Raw genomic sequence first — 24829 nt, forward strand, 5'->3', positions numbered from 1 at the left:
TTAACACAAGCAGTCTCTACCATTTGAGGATGAATTTTATTTTTAATGCAGTAAAAGACATTAGACATTAAACTTGGTGGATTATTAGATCAGGATATAACTTTCAAAACAATTTTAGATGGCTCACAAATAAACTCTGAGGGCAATCACAAAACAGAAATTTCAATTATATTATGGAAATAAACACAACATTCCCTTAAAGAAGGGCAGTATTCCTTTGGATAATACTTATCCTTTGGATATTTATTCTTCTTGGGATATTTATTCTTTTTTTAAATCAAAGTAGGTATTATGGAAATTGGTTTTGCTAATGTTATGAGCCTTGAACAGCCCATCAGCGACCTAATAGACTTGAAAGAAAAATGAGCATGTGCAGGAGGAGAGTGGTAATGCTCTTGATGATCTGGGCAGAGCAGACAGTGAGCACAGAATCTAAGTGGTCTCAGCAAAGGCACCACTAGGTTCAGTCCCCCCACTGGCCCCATGCTGGCCATTTATATCTTGGAACACTTGGTTATCTGAGTCTTTACTCAGCAAAGAAATAGAAAATGGACTAGGAAGGCAAGAGTAGGAGTGAAAGAGAAAGTAGAGAGGAAAAAACTAGTTTTAATTTCTAGGCTTCTAGGTCAAAATTAACTGTTTAAACTGTGGATTTTCTTTTGGAGATTCACACAAGCCTCATTTCTATAAACTTTTGAGATAAATTTTCAAGCTGTTACCTATTTTTTTTGCCCCTGCCATTCCATTTATCACATGATGTTTCTGTCTTTAGTGAAACTTAAGGCTCATTCCTGAGTAATAACTCATGATATTGTAATGTTTCTTTCCTTGTCTTCCTTTTTTTAAAGACTGACTTTTGAGCAGGACATAGAGCGTGGCAACACAGACGGCCTGGGAGACTGTCACAGTAAGTAGAGCTTTTTATCCATATTCATTTTTGAGTAAAGATGCTTTTATCAAATGGCCTAGAAACATTATCCTACATGTCAGATTGGTGTGGCTGACATAGAAACATACATAAATATCAGAAATCATCTGCCCAGTATCAACTAAAGAAAGCAGTCTGCATGACAGCTAGTGCTGTCAATGTCGTTGCTATAAATGCTGCCCCCATTTCATTATTCTAATGCTGTGAAACAAATTCACTCTAGAGGATATTAATTATAGCAAAGCAGTAAGTTATATCAGCATTTCTATTACAAAATGACAGTTTGACTTTTTTCTAATGTGCTATTACATTGTAATTTTTAGCCAAATAATAAAAAGATTGATCATTGTGCTGTAGCTTTTTAATTGAGTAGGGCTGTTTTATTCTTGAACATATTGACTGATGAAAGTAATTATTTTTAGAATTAGATTTATGTGTTACCATTTGTGATAGGAAACAACTTTTAGAAATAATCCGTAAGTACAAAGTGATTTGAAATAACCTTTTTATAGGATCTAACCTACAATGCTAATCTTAGAATTTATTTTAAATGTTATTAAGTGGTAACATTTTAGTTAAAACTTTATACAAAAGATCCTGGTCAAAATTCTATCCAGATATCCTTGACCTGATTAATAGCAATGTTCTCTTGAATATGCTGTATTAATACTAATTGAAAGACTAATACCAAACTTTTGGAAAATATCCTTATTTTGTGATTTTTTAAAATGTTGCATGTGAATTTCAGAAGTTTGCATTCACGATGGCACCAAAACGTAGCTCCTAAGGGAATAAAACTGGATGACTTCTAATAATTCTATAATGCAGGTCAGGAAAATAACTAAACCTTTGAGCCATGAGCACTGAAATTTCAAACTAGGATGTCATTCAACTTCTGACCTTACATTTTTTTAGAGATCAAATATAATCAAGTAAAAATGGCTGTAGGTAGCCTTATCTTCAAACTCATTCCTATATATATTTTTGTTTACAAATACTTTATATTACAAAAAACTCTTAATGTGCTTTCACATGCAAAATCTACAAGCTAAAAACTAATGTAGGAGACGGTGTTATCACTAAATGTCTGTGTCACATATTTACATACTTTTGCCGTATCAGTGAAACATTCTGAAGTTTGATCATTAGGCCTTCATCTTATCGCTTCACTTTTGGAGAAACAAGTTTTGTGTGTGATTGTGTGTATGTCTGTGTGTCTGTGTGTGTTCACAGCTACTTAGTTGACTTAAGTGAACCATTTTCATCATAATTTTTATGATCTGATGATATGAGCATCTGTAGAAGAATAGAGATGTGCCTTTGGATTGAACCAGGAAGTAGAAGAACGTGAAGGTGGTTATTACCATGTCTATTAATTGTCTGCTATATCCATAGACTGACACCCATATCTGTGTTCTCAGGCACAAGGACCTGTATTTAGCATAGGGGAGACCCAGGTCCCAATGCAGGGACTTTATTCTCAGCAGTCAAGACCCTAAACTCTCTGCATGTCTCCTATTGTGTTTACAGACTTTGCCCTCACTCCTGCTGAGCACTGAGGGTGCTTGCCCAGAGCAGGAGGTGAGGCTGTTCCTGTGCCTGCTGTCTTCCCTCAGAGCTTCACCTTTCCCCATGCTCTTACTGGAGCAGCAACTGGCTTCTTCCCACCTGGGATTCCAGAGAGCATTCAGGTCATTGGCGCACAATGATGCTCTACCTGGATGTTGAGAAGAAGTGAGGAAATCATAATGAGCAACTGAGATACACCCCACACACATCCACATATAGATGTTGCCTAATAAGTGCATGAGTTTAGTTATTTATTTTTGTGCTGTTTTAAATTCCAGACGAAACCCCTACTGAGTTCAGAACATTGTGGTGCTGGACATTCCTCCTAGCGTGGCCATGAGAATAAAACGAGACAAGAAGATATAAAGAGAAGTTCTCTCTTTGAATGTGTGGCCCAGACACCATTTACTTTATCCATACACCTGCCCCTCAGTATAAAGCAGGACTAAAATTCCCAGAATCACAGCCATTTCCTCTGCTAAGTCTTCATTCTTCTCTGCCTCTTGGAAGTGACTTTGAGGAAACTCACTTGTTGGCTGAGAGTAGGACTAGAAATAGGAGTAGAAATTGGACTGAGTAGAAGGTATTTTAGTTTATAAGCAGGAATTTAATAGCACTCAATATTAGGGACCATATGTTGGCATAGTTCTGATTCGCTCATTCCCACTTATTGTGTAAGTCGCACTAAGCAGAGTGTGAAACATTAAGTAACTTCCTCCTCCCTTTTGTCTTTCAGATTCCTTCGTGGCACTGAATGGTAAGGAAGATATTGCTGTCATAATTTAATATCAGTGGAAATCTATCTTAGAAATCCTATTTCACTAATCCTCTTGAGTATTTTCAAATCTTAGGTTTCTTTTTAATTAATTTTTTTATCCTCATTATTTTTTTATAGACATTTCAACTCCACTACCAGATCATGAAATGTCTTACAACACAGTGTATGGTCAGTTTATTGATTTTATATATATATATATATATATATATATATATATATATATATATAGTTTGTTTGTTTGTTTTAATTCTTAAAGTCATTCATCCTATGATAGTTTGTAGTTTTCATTCCTAAATATTATGGACCAGCTTCTTTGTTACTTCAGGAACCCAATTCACTAAAATTATTTATAGATTTCACTATGCCTCAAAAAAAATCACTCTGCTTATATGAGACAGTTAATGTGGGAGACTGAGTCCTAAATTTTTAATCTATATAACATGAAATATGCCAACCTTCAGGAATTTGGTGAATATATTTAATGAGTTCTTGAGGGAGAAAAAACTGCTTTTGGACATAAGTATATCCAAGATAAAAAGAATAGTGCTTATAACTAATAGACCATAGCTCCTTGGCTGATAGAAAATATCACTCCTAAGAATCTTGGCTCTTAGGACAGTACCCTCCACAAGGGAAATCTATACAGGGTACAAACAGCAGGTTCTTATTAGGCAAAGCTTTTCAATATAGCATGAAATTGGCCATTGAAATTTAAGCTCACAACTAGTATGAATATTTAAACACATTTTCAGTGAGACTTCTTCAGAATGTATACAAGGCAGAGTGACACAATGGAAATGTTACAATTTATCCCATTGTTCTGGTCTGAGATATATGAGCACTGTATTAAACAAAGCTACTAAGTCCATAAACAGAATATTCTGAACTCTTTATATGAACAGTTGATATGTAGCTTTTCTGCTTATATTTCTGAAAGTACCCCTGAATATTTATTCAGATAAACCTTTCATGTGTTATTTTTTAATATAATATGAAAAACATCTATGTGATGACCAATTTAACCATTTACATTTTAATGGGGACTATGAATCCAGCCATTTATAGTTTGTGAGTTTAAGACTCAACAAAGTAATAGTTACAGCATAGTCTATAAATATAGGAGTAGGCAATAAAGGAGGGGGAAATTTAAAGAAAGGAAGGAAAAGGAAAGAAAAGAAAGCAATGTACAAATTTGATACAAAGAAACAGTTCAAGATGGTTACAGATGTGTTTGGTATCTCTATATAAACTTTCACTCTTAATGTCTGATTATCATACATAAAAACCCTCTTTGAAACCTTAAAGATTGGGAAGCTGCCTCATTTCTCCTGACCCACACCCTTGCAAAGTGAGCTGGGTGGAGTAGAAGAACTTACAGAGTTCATCCATTTTTAACATTTTCTCACCTACCAGAATATTTAACACCAAAGACCTGGTGAAAATTGCTCAGGAAGAAAATGTCATGTAGCTTAGCCTTAGCCTTCAGGAAGAAAACCCATCTTAGCATCTGCTCTTTTCCAGTATCATACTTTGCAATCATTTCCTATAACTGAATAATCTTTATCGGATATTGAGAAATCTTGAAGCTAATTGAGCCAGCAACCTCCCCAGCATTCATCAGTTAAACTAATATCAATTTTAACTCCCGGGAAATTTCTCAGATAGAATAATTAAACTATGGGATGCTTTTTATGAACAAAATAATCACTCTCCAAGCTATGGATCTCTCTTTTCCTTTTCAAAGGAAAAATACTTATTTTTCCATATTAACACTATAAAAGACAATGCCTGTTCATCCTCAGCTTCTGATCTGTAGTTTTTGTGATGAAACTGACGAGTTGGCATTGTCCTTATGAAGTAGTTGGGTGATTAATTGACCATCCAAATGAGTGGTGATTCAGACAGTATTTATAAAAATATAGAAAGTTTTTCTCTACCTACAAACTATTACAAGAGATATCTACTTTGGATTAATAAACTCAGAAGAGATTTAATTAATTCATCTGGCAAATATTTACTGAGTGCTTTCTCTGGTCCAGGCAGGGACCAGGAGCTCTGTTTGGAGCATCAAAGAAAGGATCAAATTGCTGTTTTATGAGCATAAACATAGATGAGAAAGCCAATCTTAAAGTCCAAAGTACACGCATGCAGTTTCTAGCTGTGTCCTTTGCGTGTCCTGGACTGTGGCTAGGTGCAGGTCCATAGAGCAAACCACAGAACTAGAATTACCCATTTTGGGAAAGGGATCATTTCAATAATCATGTAAACTTTCTGTAGGCAAAAAGTATGTGACACCAGTTACATATGTAAAAACTTTTTTTAGTGAATTGGACCCTGATTAATTTCCTCCCCTCTTTTTCTCTATTTAGTGTCTCCCTTGTATGTTTAATTGGCTATAATTATTGTTAATACTTTTGAGTAGCTTGAAGGCTCTCTAACTTCTAGACTCACAATGACTTGTAGATGTAGAGAAACTATACACTGCAGTAAACTTTTTTTTTTTCATGTGTGTATGGTACTGGGTACTGGGAATTGAGCTCAGGGCCTTCTCTCTGAGCTACACTCCAGCCATTTAAAAAATATTATTATTTTGACGCAAAGTCTCACTAAATTGCCCAGGCTGGGCTCAAATTTGCCATCCTCCTGCCTCAGCCTCCCAGAATTCTGGGATTATAGGTATGCACCAATACTCTCAGTTCTAAAATTAACTTTTTAAGTAATATTTATGTCTTCACATTTTTAATAATAATATAGCATAAGCTCCACTGATTAAAATGTGACCTTTTGCATTGACAAGACAAAATCATAGGTTGCAAATATATTACAATACTGTGTATTTCATAAAATACTGTATCCACAAATGATTGCCTATTTTTGTAGCGACAAAAGTTACAAAGTCTCTTAAGAGATGCATAAAAATAATAGAGCTTCTAAAATCAAATTACAAGGAATACAGTGGTTTCCTTATAACCTTTTAAGCTTAGAAAGATAATAGTAATGCACATCTTGATTTCAAGCGAAGGATTTCTTCTTAGTGGTGTTTTTCCATGGTGGTTCTCTGACTGTTTAATTCTCCACTGGCACATGTTCCATTTGTTATCCTAAAGTGTAAGTTTAAAGATTACAAACCTCATGCTGCTCTCTATATTTTTTTCTTTTGAGTAAATCGGATGCATGGTTTCTCTAGATTTACATATAGAAAACAGAGAAGTGGTAGGTATTAGACTAACACTTCAGCGATAAGAAGAAGAGGCTGATTTCTCGCATTTGTGTAAAGCATTTTCCCACCTAACTACCATCTGGTCCACATTAATTTTTGTCTCATAGCCATAGCTTTCCATTACCAATGAGTTTTCCATGTATTTGCAGCATATGGTCCAGGAAATCTTTCTACAGAGAATGTGTCCCTTAGGCATATATTTCCCCTAGATTACCATATTAAGAAATGTTTTCCCTAAACCATACTTATGGCATTACCATAAAATTGCCCCTTGAACACAGTTAAATTTAAAGTGCTCAAAATGTATATCATTTCAGGTAAAAAAAAAAAAAATTCTTGCTACTTGGAGGGGAAATTTTTTTCTTCCTCCCTTTCTCTAACTCCCTAAAAGCTACTTATAACTGCTTATGCAGGGTGCTGAATTCTCTCTTAAGCCAATCATATTATTCATTAGGGTAGTCTTAAATTCATGAGAGGAAAATAGAGTTTATATTTTAGACTTCAATGTAGGCAAGAAGGAAATAACAAAATTCTTTATTTCCATTTTTTAGGCTCATTTTCCTGTCCCTCTTCTCTTATCAGTATCAGGCAATGAGATGTGAAACTCAGAAACACAAAAATAAAGACTCTAAAGTCAAGCATTCCTTGAGTCTTAAATGAACACATTCTTAGCAGTGGGATATGAAGCAGACTATTTTCAACCAAGTGGATATTTGAAGCTGTGTGAGCCACATCAGTTCTGCATAGAAAGGGACTTCTTAAATGTTACCAAAGCTTTGTGGTGTCATTTAAGTGTGGTGTTTCCACAGAATTGTCATAACTTAGATAAGCCACTTGGCTTGCTTTTCCCTGCTAAGCAAAAGTTTTAAAGATAAAAAGCTATTTTAAAAATACGTTGTCTGTTGTTTGCACTGTGAAATCTTCTGCAAATCCAACTTCCAATGATTGTGCAAAAAGACGAATGCAATGTATTTATCATTATTACCTATCTTTCTAGTGTCATTTTATTTATCGTGTACATGGTAATCACATCCTAAGGCTGGAAGTTTGAGAATTATTGTGAATCTGACCTACTTTCCACCAAAGACACTGTTTACATATGCTCGGTAGTTGTCCTGATGTCTTTTTAAAAATTGTTCAAGAGGCTGCTGTTACAGGCAAGATGGTTTAATAAGCCAAATCCACTGGAAAATCACAGAGAGGTTATATTTTATTTCAACTGAAGAGAACAGGTAGTAGGGCTTCCTTAAATCATTGTGACAGCTTAGACCAAAGCACCTGATACAGTCTGCACTTAATCTTGAGAAATGATGGAGAGTGTGCTCACAAGGTTGCTAACAGGAAATGTCCACAGTGTCTGCCGTAGCTCCCAACCTCACCATATCCTATGGTGGACTACTCTGGATCTCAAAACTCTCTCTTTTTTTTCCTTTGACTCATGTTAGTCAGTGAAACAACTGACTCAGTGAGTCAGTGAAAACAACATGTCATAAATATGAGTCCTGACACAGAATGCAGTCATAACACTGTGTAGCACTTAGAGTCCCCATTCCAGTGAGAAAGAGGTGAGTGCAGTTGTCTTTGGAAAGCAGAAACTCAGAACAGGGAGTCCCTGTGAAGTTGAGTCAACACGAGGTTAGACACACCACTGCGCTTCCTCATTAGGGCTCAAGACAGGAGTTTTGAGGTCATCAGGAGCACCCCCCCCCCAATTCCTGTACACCTGCCCACCAGTTACAGTGTCCCCAGAGTGGATACATTCTGTATTGAATGCTGCCATGGGAGCCATAGAAGGACAATTCTATTTCTTGTGCATTTACTATGGATCAGACTGTGCTAGATGCTTTCACTGTTATGAGACTTTATCTTCCCAACTCTCGGAAGTGTCTGTTACCCTTGTATGCACAGAGGGAGTGGTAAGTGTTCCCCAGGGCTTACTCACCAACTGACTGAAGTAGGATCTGGCTCTTCATCATCTAACTGTGACTTTGGCAGAGCACACCACGTTCCCTACCACCAGTTCGCCTTGTCATTGTGAGGGCCATGTCTTCCCGGTCTCACAGCCAGCATGAGTGTCCCAGGTCCTGGCCTCTGGACAGAGAGAATGTGGGTCTCTCGGCAATGTCTACCCTAACTGTATTTGTGATGAAAACAGGGCACGCCAGTTCCCTCTTGCCCAGCACCACCACGTCAGATTCGGCGGCTCAGGAGGGGTATGAGTCTAGGGGAGAAATGCTGGACTGGAAGGATCTGCTCGATTCACCTGGCAACACAGACCCTTTGGGGGCAGTGTCTTCCCATAATCACCAAGACAAGAAGGGTAAGGCCTTGGACATGCCTCGACTTTGGGGGGAGAGGGAGGGAAGCGTGAGGAGGGCTGTGTGACCGCTTCCAGCTGAACCCCAGTAACATTTATGGGTCCTCTTCTCAGAAAAGACTGCAACCCAACCTTGTGTGAGGCTTGATCCTAGACTATGCCCTGACCAAGAAGAAACCACACAAAACAAATAGCACCTCCTCTGAGCTCCTTTCTCCTAGGAGAAGTGTGGCTTAGCCCTAAGCAGATGCTGCTCCTAAGATCCCTTTCCAGCTTCCGAGTTTCACGCTGTGAGTTTTGCACCTTTTCCCACCATAATGTGATGGAATGCTGTGCAGGCTCTGGCAAGTGAATGTACTTGAAGTAAAAGCCCATTAATCAGTGAGTTAAGAAATAGCAGGGCAAAGACTTCTCTGGCTGGAAACATCTCTCCCTCTCACATGGTGCTGAATTTGAATAGGGCTGTCATCCTCAGACTACTGTAATTGCCCTTAGAGGCCAGCAGCTGAAACAAAAATATGTTATTTAATCAAGCAGAATTGCTATGCATTTAAAATGGAAAGGAAGCCACACTAAATGAAAGGGACTCCACTGTGAACTGTCCCAAATTTTCCTTTGCTTTCTTTGCTTGACTACAGACAGGAAATGTCATCTCTTTTCTTGCCATTCGCTGCTTCTGGTAACACATCCTACTTCAGCTGCAGCTGCAACCAAAGAGGCTTTTTCTTGTCCAAAAAACAGTCTTGTAAATCAGAGGCTGAAAAGCCCAGTTATGTTGCTGACCTGTTTCCTCCCATTCAGAATTGTTTATTTCTATATGTTTTCAAGAGTTCCATCTAAGCTGGGGTTTCAGTTTCGAGGGCAGTGCAGCCACTGTGACCCTTGGAAGACAGTCTCTGTCATGCCCTCTCCCAGGATTTCCTGCATCTATATTTCCATCTTTGCTTTAGTAGAATATTTTCTGGGCAGACGCTCATGCTAAATTTTGATCCTCTTTTTTTTCTTGCTTCTCCTCCTCTGAGAGCACTGCGCTCTCTGCTGCCCTACTTCCTAAGCCTTGATGTAAAGACTTGCCACTTTTATCTTATTCTTGAGCATGGCCCCTTCACTGATGTTATTATGCTGCTATAGAGTTCTTTTTCTTAGTATGCCCTGCCACAAATCTATTTAAAGGTGGGGGGCATGTTATTCTCTGCCTCTTTAAGTCAGAGGGATCTCTGTTCTTACCAAACTGAGAAAGCAAATGATGAAGGACAAACTGCCTGGATAGCCATAAGCCCAGCGTGTGCCCTCATTTGTGATGTGTGGCTCCAGACTCAAGATGGGTCGGTTGGTCTTGGCTCTATTCTCCAGAAGAGACAACTCAATAGAAAGCATTTTGTCTTTGCCCACTGTGATGTTCTGGAACAGTCTTTCCAGTAAAACATTGCGTGTTAACCAAATTTCTATCTGTTGGTTGCAGTCATTTTCTTTTCACTTCACTGAGAGGGGTGGCATGGATTTTCTCCAGTCGTTAACTCCCCTAAGGAAGGAGGTTCTTGAAGAGTCCAATTAACACTCTGACAGATTGTTTTAAAATCCAGCATTGTGCATTCTCCTGGGTCTCATTATGAATATTGACAAAGCTGGAAGCAGTCTACACATTGTCAAACAATGGTGGCAGAGGTGACTGCATGGGTGTTTAACATGCTCACTGTTTTTGTGCACTCCTTGCCTTGCCCTGTCAAATTTGAGTTTGATTTCTGACAGTTGATTATATGTGTGATGGGGCAATGCCAATGAGTTGTGATGAAGAAATTTTTTTTAAAATGATATGACTCAATGTTCCTTTTACCATGATTTTAATTTCCATTTGACTCTGAATTATTTTTCTGTTTACTGTTCATGATTTATTTCAAACTTTTGTTTTGCCAAGCACTGTGTGGTATGACTTGGTGGTGGCGTTATTCTGTTGGAAAAGTCCTGTTCCTTTTCTGACTCATTGTGACAGCCCTTAACTTGAACCAATCTGTGATCCCCTCGCTTCTTTTCATCCCCCGATGTTGGTGCCTGAGTGATGTCACATCCGTGTGTGCGCATCTTCTGGGATGCAGGACCTTCCTGGGTTTTGAGGACCTCTGATGGGTGCTCTTTTCACTGGGCCGATCTTCTCATGGGAATGTGACATTTGTGTGCTCAAATTTGGGGAGCTAAATATACTCTGGAATTGTTTCTAAAATACCTAAAACACTGCACATTTCCCTGCTAAGCAGAACATGTGTCTGCTGACCAGCTAGCTGAGGAGTCCAGTGTCCAGTGCTCTTTTCATTTCGGCCCCTGAAAAAGAGCCAGTGAGCAAAGTAAGCCCAACGGCTGTGCTGCAGATTGGCTGACTGCCATTGGGCTGGTGTGTAACACTTCATCTTCAACATAATTCTGCACTTCCAGAGTATGTTTGCTTGCCGATTTCTTTCTTTTCCTTGCTATGTCTTTTGTCTTGATTTAATCCTGTGCGTCCCTCACATTCTGTCAAAGCACTGTCCTCACCTTGCAGTCTAACCCCCTTCTGCTACCATTGTTCGTAGCCTCCCAATTTCAAAATAATAGACCCAAGCCCTCTGCCCCTCTGTGGAACAGTCCAAGGCTCTTCCCTTCTACACAGTGAGTAGTGTGCGGATACTGTATGTGTACACAGTAGCACTAACAAAGCATAAGAACAGACCCTCAGAGCATGTAGGAGCAGCATTATCATAGAAAATGAAGTAATTTTCTCTCTCAGTAACTGGCCTTGCCCTTCATTACCCTACTAGCCTTGGCTAATGTCTCTTGTCCTTGCTGCTTTTCTTTAAAATTGTCTGATATCTTTCAAGCCCTGGATCATTAGTAAAAAACACAGCCAACTCTTCTGCTTTATCTCTGGGTCCCTAGATGTCTGGAGCCTCAAGAGCCAGCCCTTTAATCACCAAGCTGATAAATTAGATGCAGCCCTGACTACTTGTTCTTAGTTTTGCCGCATCTAAAAAAATATATTTATTCATCTAATAACTATTGAGGTGGTAATGAGTAATTACAAAGGGGCTATAATTACAAAGAAAAAAGAAAAAAATCCAGTTTATTTTTATCTGAGTTACTCCCAACCATCCCACCCCACAGCAAGAGAAATGAGGGCTTGGGGGTTATGCTTTGTTTCTGTTGTTAAATAATCCTGAGAATGTTAATAGCTATTCATTGCTCTGGTTTCTTATGAAAAGCAACAACACTATCAAACCTGACTTCCAAGAGCACTGTAAGATATCTGAGGAATTTGGCTGTGCACAGAGCTGCCAGGACTCTGTGGGACATAAATATAAAATGGAAATGTGGTGGACAGTAGTACACAAGAGTCAATACAGAACAGAAGAAAATCTCCTGCTTCAGACTTTATAGCGTTCTTGTGAGTTCTCTGAAAACAGATGAAATAGTAAATATGGAAAGAGATGTTCTCATTTGATAAGGAATCCCAGAACTGTAGTATTCTTATATACTTTGGGAGATCTTCAAGTGAGGTTTTACCACATGATTACTTTTAGTCAAGAAGAAGTGATCCTTATAGGGAAGGAAAAATGGAGAAACATAATCCAAATTAGAAATTAAATGAATAATTTAAACTCAAATATACAGTAAATGTTGACTACGTTTTAATTGTCATACAAGCTATTTGTCTAAGCAATTTTTACTTTGAAGAATAATCCAATAAGATTTATAATGTCCATAGAGGACAAAGAATATATTGTCTATGCTTCATAACAATCCTAAATGGAATTCTATGAATCACAGAGTTTATCAACAATCCTCTTTGTAGCCAATTACTTATTCTATTAATGCACTACAGCCTACAACTGTATTGCCTCCCAGTGGGGAGAGAAGCACCTCACTGAAGTAAGACTTCAGTGGCACCTGGCCTTTAGGGGCGTTGAGTCACATAGCGGGTAGTTATGCTTTCTCATTCCTCCTTCAGTCTTCTTGCTTATGTCAAGGAATAAGTCTTAGTTTGGTACTTTGTCACTTAAAACTCAGTAAACTTGTTGCTATTCCTGTTTGACAAAGGAAAAACAGGAGTTGGACTGGTGCTTTATCTTGCAGACACTTTTAGCTAGAATTAAAGTTAACTGAAAGCAAAATAACGTTACCTTCTATCTATGAAAAGTGATATTGTTTCCATTTAGACAATGATGTTACATTTCCATTTGAAATATACTTTAGGGTTTGTAAATAAAATACTAAGTAAATAATGCAGGTGCTCTTGGGGATATAAAAATGTTAAATAAACAATATGCTACATGACACTTGGTAGGACTGAAATTGTAGTATTAGTACTTGACTGAAATTTAAGTTACACTGGCCCAGAACAGTTAAAGGAAGATTAAACTACCACCAAAACCTTTGCTTCTGATATGTGGAAGAAGGAGATTTGATGACCGCCAACTCTTCTGCTGATTGCACCCTTTACAGCCCAGTGAATGCACTTCTCAGTTTGTGTTGCAATTAGACAATCTAGTGCTATTCTGTTTTCTTTTCCAGCTGCGAAGTTTCTGATTGGAGATAGGAAGTTTGTTCAAGTAGGAATTTGAAGTAAAATGAATTTAGACTAAAAAGAAATTAGCCACTCTAGGCTTATTAAGCATCTGGTAGGTTTTCTTTCCACATCAGCAGTGAGTAGCCTAGTGTAGACTGCAGCTAGTTATCGCCCACATGGTGGCCAAGGGAAAGCTTACCTGCAGCACTCCTGCTTCTCACCTACTTTCCCAGTACCCACGAAGACACTGTCCTGACAATACCTACCCAACGCTTGACCTTTCTCCCATCCACTCTTTACCTATTCTCAGTCCCAATCCCTGGGAGCCAGGTTTGCAGAATAACAGACAGAGAAGTCTGAGTCCACTTACTAACCAAGCCCAGTTCTGATTACTCTGGTATTTTAACATTCTCCAACGCTTGAAATCTCCCAAATTTGGGATTTTCAAGCACCTCAGTTCTCCCAATGAGAAAGGTAATTTCTTAGCTCCTATCAAGTCACATGTAAGCCATTTTCTGTACAGAGAAAATTATACCTGATGTCAGTAATATGGGAAGGAAAATAGACCTTTGTCTTTTCTTCACTCCTGAAGTCCGGCCAGATTTCTCTGCCATTTCTTCAGTAACATTATTGTAACAAAATGTTTTCTGAAGCATCACAAGCAAAATTTATCGCTGGTTCTGCAGTGCAATTTGGATCCCAGTGAAGGCTATATTTGTGATGGACATAGATCCTATCCAAGAAATACCAAACTGCCAGACAGACAAAGTGTAAGGAGTCATGAAAGCAAAGCAGAATGCATGATGACCACGACTGTCTCTGTGAACAAGGCTGAAAATGCACAGCAGATGTTAGGAAACATGTTGGACAGCTGAAGGCAACTAACTGGTCATGACACAGCAGGATAGAATGCTCCGAGCCAGTTTGGCCTCCCCTCTTCATTTAGTCTTCAGTACCAACACAATAGTAGTAATATATCACTTCATAAGGAGGATGAGGAAACTGAGGAGTGGTCTCTGGATTCGTACTTAAAAATTTGTAGAAATGCTAGCAAACTCTGCCTTTGCTTTTTGAGTAACCCAACCTTTATTAAAAAAACAACACTAAGCTCATACAGGTTTAATTAGGAAAACAAACAGAATCATAGCCATTTCTAGGTGCAATAGTGGAGCAAGACCGTATTCAGAAGACTTCACAGAAAGGGCTTCTGTCTTATAGGGCTTCACCTAGTGGGAGGGGGAAGGGCCCTTATTTTCACTTAACCAGAAATTAACCAAACCAAGTACAAAAGAAACAGGTCCAGTCAGATGCAAAGAACATTAAGAGAGAAGAAACTGAATACTGTTGGTTCAAGAACTCTTTTGAATGACATTTCGTTTATTTCCATCATGGAGTGTGAGAGGGAAAGTATTCTACAAAGTTCGTAAGAAATTTAGTTCATAAGCTCCTAACAGTAATAGAAAGTTAAAAAAAAAATTCTTAAAATTTAGTCTGTTTTTAAATTTATAATCTGTGCTTTACCTCCCCTATAAAGACTTAATATCATTTTTATACCTCTCTCTTAAACTATTTTAACCTCCAAAAGTTCTGAGTTCATGTAAAGAATTTTTGTGGGAGTTCATTAGAAATACACAGCTTGGGGTAGAAGAGGAGGTTGCTAGATAAAATACAGTATGTGAAGTTAAATTTAAATTTTAGATACACCTGAATACTGTTTTTAAATATTTAGATGGAATTGAATAATTTTAGTGTAAGCACATTCCAAATATTGCATGGGACATTATAGTTTATCTGAAATTTAGATTGAACAAAGGATATTTTTGCTACCTGAATCACACTGAAGAGGTTGCTGATAAACTTACCCAGTGTGGGTATGAGGTCTAGTCTCTAAATCACATTTGTCCTTTAAAACTCTTGGAAATCCAAAATAATATTACTCTATCAGAGGCATTTAAATTAAAAAAATTATTCCATGAAAAATATTCATATCATATTTAACTTCAGAGATCATGCATTCAAAGTGACGTATGTATTTAAAATGAGATAACGTGTAATTTAAAAGATTATCACTGGAAGCAGTCTTTCATATGTCACTTTTATGTAAAGAAGGCTCAGAAATCAAATTGTTACTGAACCAGGATGCTGTTAAAACTACTGGTTCTTTTAAATTTTATTTAACTTCAAATTTTGTCAGCTCTTTTGTTAACCATATATATTTTTTCATTTTTATGGGTTTGGAAAAAAGAGCTAAAATCCAAAAAGCACGAGAAAATAATAGTTTAACAATAGCAATGATAACCCTACTCTGAAAAAAAGGGCCAAACATGACCTTTCCTTTCTTTCTTCATGCATTCAGCAGATACTCAGCCAACATGTGCTATATGTAGACCTGATCCTGAGAGCCACAAAAGATACAGATTTGAATTCAACATAAGGCTGCAGTCAGGTAGCTTATAGGACAGATACACAGGTGATCCATCTACCTGTGTATCTGCTGGGGCAGAGGGGAGCCTGAGAATAAGAGAAGTCGAGATGGGGGTGCAGAGAGCTGAGGGAGCACAGGAGAGCAGAAATGGTTCCAAGTGGGGAGCATTGAAGGACAAGTTGGATTTCAGTGGCAGAAGAAGGAAGACAGGCATTCCAAACTGAATAACTCTATGACCCAGACACAGTGCTGTGAATGTGCAACGTGTGGTGCTGGAGGTAGGCAGTGTGAAGTGACCAGGCTGATAAAGTACATGGACAGCCGGAATGTCAGCTGAGACTGGAATGGTCTATCTGCAGCCCTAAATATCATGCTGAGGAGTTTCACCATTAACTCCCATCACTGGTGGGAACACAAGGACCCAGGAGAGAGAAGGAAGGGAACATGGTTTGCTATACACTGTATAGGTAATACATAGCAAGGTGATTATTTAAACATCGGAGGTGTTAGTTACAGACATATACACAACAAATTTGAGAAATTGAATTTTGCATTGATACTGCTGCTACAACTCGCTGAACTTTCCCTGGTAAATGCCTCTTGCCAAAGTAGGCCTTATCCCAGGTAAAGCCCCAAAGCAAGCTAAACTCTATAAACCGTAACTCCTGTCACTTTAGTTACAACACTGGGATTTGTGGCTTATGACAGATGTTTCTCAATCTCTTCAGATTTTTAAATCAGGAGTGGTTGAAAAAGACATGATAATATAACCTAGGGTGCTGCTCTGTTTTTACTATATTATTTCTTTGCCACTTAACCCAAAAAAGGGTCTATTTGTAGTCCCTGACTTTTCTTTGAAGGACTGAGGAAAATGATACAGACGAGGAGGCAATTTCCGCGTGCGAATGTGTGCTGAGCACTGAGCAGCCCATGTGGAAGCCTGAAATTGTTCTTTCAAGAGTGCAGGCATGGATGTAGATTTGATCCAGTTAATTGTGTATCCTCTTGACAACTTGCTGAATTATCTGAGTTCTTGATGAGATTATTGTGGAAAGGGTGGAAGGAAAAAAAAGTTAAATGTCAACCATGTAGAAAGCTGTTTCATCTGCCTGCCTGAAGTGCACAGCAATATTTAAATTTTCTAGAGATATCCACTAAACCTCTTTTTTTTACCTACAAGCTATTCATTTTCTCAAAAACCGAAGGACTTAAATTATGATTAGGGAGACTTGAACTTTTGCTTTTAAATCAGCATCTTAAACCTCAGGGTATTAAAAAAACCCACCTTCTTTAATCGACAACTCCATTTTCAATCCATATCATTTTTGACATTTTACCCTATTCTATTTTATTTTTCATTCTCTTCCATCTTTTGTACAAAAACACATGCAACGACAAAGTTTTCTCACAGCTTAATGGAACTTTCAAGGACTAAAGGGTCTAGATGAGGCATGATTTTATTAACTGAACATATGGAATAGTTACAAACTTGCACTTTAATTGATTCAACTGCACTGTGTTCATCTAGATTCTATTTTGTCCTCATAATAAAATTGTGAAGAGTCAATCTAAAGTTTGGATGCTGTGCAATAATGGAAAAATAATATCAGCTTTGTCTCAATTTTCTGATAGTTGAATTTCATGAAGGAGTTTTTGCTTTTATGCTTATTAGACATTTGACTTTGAAAACCTCATTGTTTCTTAGACTAGTCTACAAGAAGGTACCTTTCTGAAGAGAGCATCTCTTTTTTTAACTTTACACATGAGAATGGTCTCAAACTCTGTAGGCCTTTCCCAGAATATATAATACATTCCACTGCCCTAGAGAGAAATAGGTTGAAAAATGTGTGTTCACTTGCAGATCCTAAAGAGATATAGGCTGTGGGAGTAAAAGATAAACCCTCACAAAATGTACAGGCTGCTGGAGGGACTGAGAGAAAGCACATGAATTTCACCACTTTAAACCCCAGAAAAGCCCTGAAGTCAACTAGTAAAATGTACTTGGATAGCATCAGGTACGGTGTGTGCACAGTAGATGGGATCCTAATTGGTGTCAGAAAGCTAATTACAGGCACTATAAAGGTTTGTCATCTTTAATTAATATTTCTTAAGCACTTATAGGTCTTCTACTTGGGAATTATCTTTGTAAAATTATTCATTTTTTAATGGGGTAATAGGAATATTCCCACTCCAATTATCTTTTTAATTTCATATTTTTAAAAGGATGCACTGTTTTTCAAACATCTACAATTTTCTTCACTGAAGTCAGAGGTAGTCATTATAAATTATATAGAAATAATGGAATTTTAGTACAGGCAGCCACTGACAATACTTTATTAGGAGGGAAAATGGTGTCGAGAAATTTATAGGGCTGCAAACTGCATTATGTGTAACCTTTTGGACATATTAAAGCCTGTCATTTGCAGTCCTATAGCCTCTTGTTATTCATAAATAATAGATAACACTGGACACAATCAGCTGACATTTGTTAAGGTAATAAATATACCTTAAGTGCCAATAGGTCTTGCACTCCAGGATTTAAAAGCACATAACAGAAATTTTATGTAACTTAAAAATATCTTATGTAATTCTATGGATTTACAGATTCAGTTCAGCTCAGCAGATTGGAAGTGCCAGGTTCTATTGAGTGCACTCTTATGCTAGGCATTTTTATTATTTTTAAGCAGGACTTTAACATGGAGAATAAACATGACCTCACATCACTCCTTTTGGCTTAGAATATGAAGGGAAAGAACTTTCCTGAGTTTCTTTTTCTCTTGTCTGGTCAGACACAGATGGGGGGAAGATTTTTGCATTCCCTGCCCCATTCTCAATATTGTTTAAGGAGTTTATTTTGAGGTGACATTACATGTAAAGATGGCTACTGTACCCAATGGCAGCTCCATAAAACCTTCTGCCTCTTCTGCCCTTGGGATCCAGTCATGACTGGGCCCATCCAATGTAGGATACATCTGAACTCTGCAGTTCCAACCATACCTAATAGCCACTGCTACAGAGGAGGGGAGCATCAGAATTTCCCCTCTTCACGCCAAGTGGAATAAAAAGACCCTGGCATCTTTCCAGTACCTTTGGTACTAGCAAATTGGGTTCAGTTTTGGGGCATAAGCCATGCTTTTGTCAGATACCAAGGGGAAATGTGAGGAATTCGATGGTTGTTTCCAATAAAGTAACATCAGTCTTTGTCTTCTTTGTGAGAGCATGACAACCAAGTATGGAAATTACACATATTACCCACTAAAGAGTCATACTTTGAACACCAAAGAAGATGTGGTGCATTTATTTGTGAAAACTTCACAAGTCATTTTGGAAGTCTGGAAAGCCACTCCCTCTGTGCTGTATGAGGTTGGACAATAGAGCTAAAGGCTTAGTATCATTATCTAGAATATTATCGATGTCACTGATGCAGTGCTCCCCAAGAGCTAGTGAACATGAGACTCTTTTGAAGGCCTTGTTAAAACGCAGCTCTGGGCCCTACCCAAAGATTCTGATGCAGGTCTAGGTAATACCCAAGGATTTGTTGTTTCTAACAGGTTCCAGGTGAAACTAATGGTGAGTGGCACTGACTAAAGACACTTTCCTGTTGCTGACAGGTTCCTATAGTGCTCACTAGTGAGGATTTTGCTTTATGTATTTTTATATCCTCAGTTTTCTATTTTTGAATAACACAATGGATCCCTAAAAAGTGTTGCTTTAAAGTAATCTATCTGGGACACTGTACAAAGTATGCAACTTATCAGAAATTCTAGAAATACTGCCTTTTCATTATTAGGTATTACCATGTTTCCTGCACAATGCTAACTGTTTTCCATGCATTCATTTATTTAGCCTATTTTATCCTCCCATAAATACTCATCACATAGCCAGCTCTACTGGGGCTTAGAGGTTGAGCGACATGGCCACGGTCACACAGCCCCTTATTTGCAAAGCCCAGATTCAAATCTTGGATTTTATGACCTCAAAGCTTGTGTTCTTAACCAGTAACACCTACCCTCATCTTTGACCTAAATCTCATGAACTTTATTTCTGTTAAGTTTAACTTGGCAGTTTTACTAGTGTTAATACTCATTTCATCACATTGGTTTTATTTTTACTTTGTAGAGAAAAAGCACTGCAGCTAATCCAAACAATTATCTGAATTTCACAATTTTATAAGAAGACCTACTATCTCCTTTTGTAGCTTTAATGCTTTGTGAGAGAACAAATGAAGAAGATAGGAAGGACCAGGAAGTTGAAAAGTAGAGGAACATTTTGTCTGGTTGCAGAAATTACTTAAACATTGAGTTTCCCATCTCATTTAGGAAAGAAAAAAAGAAACCTAAGGCAGGAAAATAAACTCTAAAAATTTTCAAAAACTTTGTTAATATAAAAAACAAATTACCTTTTCAAGAACAGTAACCATATAAAACATGGAAACACAGAGTGGCATTCCAGGGTATGGATTATAAAACGTGTCCTGTTAGAATTCTGGATCTAGACATCCATCGATCCATGCTCTGGAAATCTATTCCTACCAGCAACACAAAGTCTGAAACTGTAGTAACAGAGGGCCAGTGAACCAAGCACAGGGAAGCTGTTCTTAAAAGAATGAAATCCACTGAGTTTCATGCTCATTTCCCCTTCTCTCCTTATGATGGCATCCCAACCAAAACTGCATTGATTTCAGAGGTGACAGAACTGGAAGTGTATTCATCTGTAGACAACCGCAGTGAGCAATGTTCAATATGTGAGTTTTAAAATAGCTTCTGGACTGAAACAGACCTAGGAAGCTGCCTCTACTGGTTAGTCTACTGCCTGTACTCTACATGGTTAGTCACTAACTTTAATCTTAAAGACCATATTCTATCCTGGTACCTAATCTTTAGACAGCCATGGAGGAAAAAAGTAAAAAAATAAAAGGAAAAAGGAAAGTTTGAGCCCATTTCCATGGCGGCTGGAGGATCAGTTTATTCCTAAGCCATCTGGTTCACATTATGCCGTAAGACAAGAAGGCTGCTTCCTGCCGAGATAACCACAGAGAGCTCCCATTTCTCTTTCAGTGTGGTCATCTCGATTGGCTGGGGTGTGGCTTTGAGAATAAATGTCTCCAGTTGGGGTTTTTCCCCTATTTATTTTCTTTTCTTAAATAGGGATACAGTAGGCACCGTGTGGATAGCCGTGGTGATGCTTGGCTCGTGATTAGTTCATTCATATTGCCTCACAGGACTGTAAGCCTGGCATTTTATTGCAAGAAAATTTTCAAACAAGAAAAATTGGGTTGTTAGATTCCATTCACCCCAGTTGTTATGAGGATTTCAAGGAAATTGCAGGCTTGTCTTACTATAAAGCAGCATCATGAGTCTATTTTTAGGGGCTCCTACTCTGGGGCTTTTCTTGGTATTTTGCCATCTTTCTTAGCTCTCAGACCCAACATAAACCCTCTGTGGCTCAGAGATGGAGGAAATGTCCATCCTCCTCTTTGCCTTTGCATATTTCTCCAAAGGACACAGAGAGGCTTTGTTGTCTTTGTGGTCACCGGGTCCACTTTACACAGATGCCTATTAATCACTTCACTATGGAGACAGACGCATCCATCATATCTCGGCGGCACAGGGCGGGCAGTCCAGGGAGCAGGCTGAGGCGCAAGTGTGCTTAACCATTTCGAGTTACTCCTGCGGGGTCTGACCCAGTCAGAGAGGATTTGGTGTGAGGGTGAGGAGGGCTGTTCCTTGGGGTTTGGCTTGATAGGTGCAACTGATTTTGTATATTGTTGTTTGTTTTGCTTCATAGGATATAAAACATCTCCTAGACACCTGTGTAGGGTGCAGGGGATTGAGAGTGTTGAAGATTGAGAGTGTTAATTTTTAAAACAGTAATAGACTAGCTCTGCTTTTGATACAAAGTTATACACTCTTTGAAACCAGTAGGTTTTCAGTAATTGCTTCAGTGTGGAGCAGAGGAAGCTCAAAGTCAGCTTTCTCAGGCAAGAAGGTCCTTGAAATTGCAGGTAAATTAGCCAAGAATGTTTCTTCCAAAACTAATAGGTCTTCTAAACATCTTGTTTTGGTCATTCAAGGCTATTTATAACCTTTTTTCAAATGTTTCTAGGTCATATTTGTCTTCTCCATGTTACTGATTCATTCATGCATTGTTTTACTATTGGCTTAACAGACATTTACTGAGCCCCTTTATGCCTGGGCATTCAGTAGTGAATCCTTCTCTCTTAGAGCAGTCTAGGTGAGAGAATCACAAGACAGTATCTGACAAGTGGTGGTTTAGAAGAGAGGAAGGGCAGAGCTGTGGAGACATTTGTAGAAGGAAGCACTGTCCTGATCTGAGAAATTGAAAAAGGCTTCTCTTGAAGCTGAGACCTAAAAGGATATGGTCTCCTGTGCCGTTTCATTTCGGTGGGCAGGGATATTCCAGGCAGAGGGAACAGCCTGTGTGAAGTCCCAGAAGCAGGGAGGAGCACAGCAGGCTGACTCATGTCTGGCACATGTAGGAGACCAGAAGAGTCAGGCCATTCTCCTTTTCCTTTTGCTGCCCTTCCTTTAGCTGCCCTCCACCCCTTGGTTTTTGTTGCTTTCTCTGCTCCTGTTGAAATCATATGCATCTTTAAGGCTTAGCTCAAATACCATCACCTAGGAAAAGTTTACACCCAGGAATTGAGGTAGAGAAATCAAAACTGTATTTGATTACACTTACATACTGTGGGTGGAGCTGTGTGCAAGTGCCTCCCTTCTTACTCCCCTTTGTCACTGCCAGCACCCGGCACAATGGTTTAGCGTGCTCAGTAAATGTTTGCTAAGAGCAGCTTCAAAGATGCTCGGAACCAAAACCTCGTTATACCAGAAGAATAATAACAAAGACACCAAGAGAATCACAGTCTCGAGTTGGGAGACAGCATCACTGCTAGAACAAACTGACCCAGAGCTTGGTGCTGGGCCTCTGACCCATGCACTAGTTAAGCAGATACAGTTCTGTAAGCAGGGCTACCTGAAGCTATATTTTTAAATAAAGAATTTGGGGTTTGATTTTTCAGAATTCATTAACAATTTCATCGAAGGAAAATTCAGAACTGTATCAGGCTTCCTCGTAAAGTTTATAATTGTTCTTGTTTTGGATTATGTGTTGCAGGGCTTCGGGGGCAGAGTTGTTCATAATCTTTTCATTGCTTTAGCCTCTAAAGATCTTCAGACTACCTTACTGAGGCCTCCTGGCAGCATCTGAAAACTCTCACCTTAGGGGAAAAAAATGCACTGGAGATTCTCTCCTTTCTCAGTTCTGCCAATTTAAGGCATGATTTCAGAGAAATGGGCCTCTAGGCCGTTGTGCGCCTCGCCTAGCTTCCTGCAATAGGAAGGTGGAAAGAAAAATCATTTAGCACCTCATGACTGGTGAGAAATAGCTGGGGGTTAATGAATCAATCCAAAGGATTTTTCAGATACTGTGTTCATTACTAATGCCCCATTTTCAGTTGGTGGAGCAGAAGGCCCAGGGGTTGTCAGAAGAAGGCATTTGAACACCCCAGGTCAGGGAAGCCTACTTCAACTATTCCTGCTGCAGGGATTCTCAGCAGGGTAGAATATCCACCAACAAAGGCTCTCCACTTACCAAGGGCTCCAGTGCCATGACTGAAGCACAGGTGGCACCAACCTCCCAGCCCATTGCGTTTTGACCTTTGCAGAGATGTCTTTGTTTCAAAGTTTTCAGTCCCTCTGGAGCGCTCCATTGCTACAAATAACTATTTACCCTCCTTGGCTCTTTTGGAATTATCCCAGAGCCAATTTCTCTTCATTTTTAAAATGTTTTCTTATTGTTTTGAATAAACACTGAACACTTTTACAGTTTTTTTATGCAATGGATAGTATTATTAAAATTCTATTGCTTGATTAGCAATATGATTCCTTTGTGACATCAAAAGCAAGATTACAGTCACTCTTAAGAGTTTAGAAGTGCATTTAAAGTGTCTTTACAGTATATTAAAAATCCTTGCATTCAACAGTCATTTATTTAGCTGCACTGCTATCAGCGGTGAGGATGGCCAAGGTTATAAATACAAATACGTGGCTACTGCCCTCAAGCTGACTGTAGGACTATAGCTCCATGGGGAATGATAATTGCTGTGTTTTGCTCAACATTTTCCTCAACAATTTTTAATTACAGTAACTTCAAAATTGAAGACCTATAGGAAGCCCTGAAACAAAAGTGCTCTTTGATGTTGTCTCAACATCTCACCGCTTTACACTTGGACAACATAAGATTGGAACAGAGAAGAGCATGTCTGCCTTTAACCCCTGGGAGATCAACAGCTAATAGAATCAATAGGAGCAGCTGTGACTGTCACTCAGCAGCCCTCTACAAGCCACTAACTCACCACTTACCTTGTGGCTTCTTTTGACCATTAGATTTGTCCAGCAAACTCCAGCGTTTAAGTGCTTTCCTAGTCTTTGTTTCATCTGATTCTTCTAACACCCAGTAAGGCAGTAAAATTGTGTTAACCCCACTTTACAGATTAAAACTGAGGCCTAGAGATGTCACTTGCCAAAAAGTCACCCAGCTTGAAATAGGCACTTGAGACTCCCAGCTTTCTGAGATAGTCTGTGGTGTGGCTTTTTCATCCCTGTTGAGGCTCTCAGATAAGCCTGCTGTACTGTCCTTCACGATGTCCAGGTCACAGAGCTGATTTGATCATTTTCATAAATGGTCCTTTTCTCTTTTGCATGATGTGAGCAGAAAGCCTTAAGTTTAGAAACCATCTCCGCAAGAATAACGCTTACCTTCTTCCACTGCACTTTCAATTTAATCTCTGATCTCTTTCTAACTTTGGGCATGGGTTTCTGAATTTGCACAAGCAAATGAGGAAATCCCCTGCCTGCAAGTCTACAAGATGAAGAGATGCAGAAAGGTTTTTAAGGGCATTATTTACATAACAAAATGAGATGAAAAAAACTATCTGAGACACTATCTTCCTTAAAGGTCAGATTCTACTTGATTTGTTAACAACCAAAAACCTGAACTCAAATATCATCCACTAAAAAAAAAGTCTTTTCCCAGCAAA

At 38.6% G+C, this 24829-nt stretch overlaps 1 protein-coding gene across 4 annotated transcripts in view; it reads left to right on the forward strand.

Moving 5' to 3' along the window:
* Sema6a (semaphorin 6A) overlaps window positions 1-24829 on the forward strand; it is a 128169-nt gene that overhangs the window by 96382 nt on the left and 6958 nt on the right. For 2 of the 4 annotated variants that reach the window (XM_087194683.1, XM_004836163.3), the window contains exons 16-19: window positions 849-907; window positions 3234-3254; window positions 3393-3443; window positions 8651-8815. In XM_087194683.1, the coding sequence (XP_087050809.1) occupies window positions 849-907; window positions 3234-3254; window positions 3393-3443; window positions 8651-8815 (296 nt within the window). The remainder of the gene's footprint in view (window positions 1-848; window positions 908-3233; window positions 3255-3392; window positions 3444-8650; window positions 8816-24829) is intronic. The other 2 variants (XM_004836164.3, XM_004836165.3) reach the window with 2 other exon arrangements.

The sequence above is a fragment of the Heterocephalus glaber genome, unplaced genomic scaffold (genome assembly GCF_053883595.1).
Source record: "Heterocephalus glaber isolate CG9 unplaced genomic scaffold, H.glaber_assembly_v1.0 deba00001606, whole genome shotgun sequence".
Taxonomy (NCBI): domain Eukaryota; kingdom Metazoa; phylum Chordata; class Mammalia; order Rodentia; family Bathyergidae; genus Heterocephalus; species Heterocephalus glaber.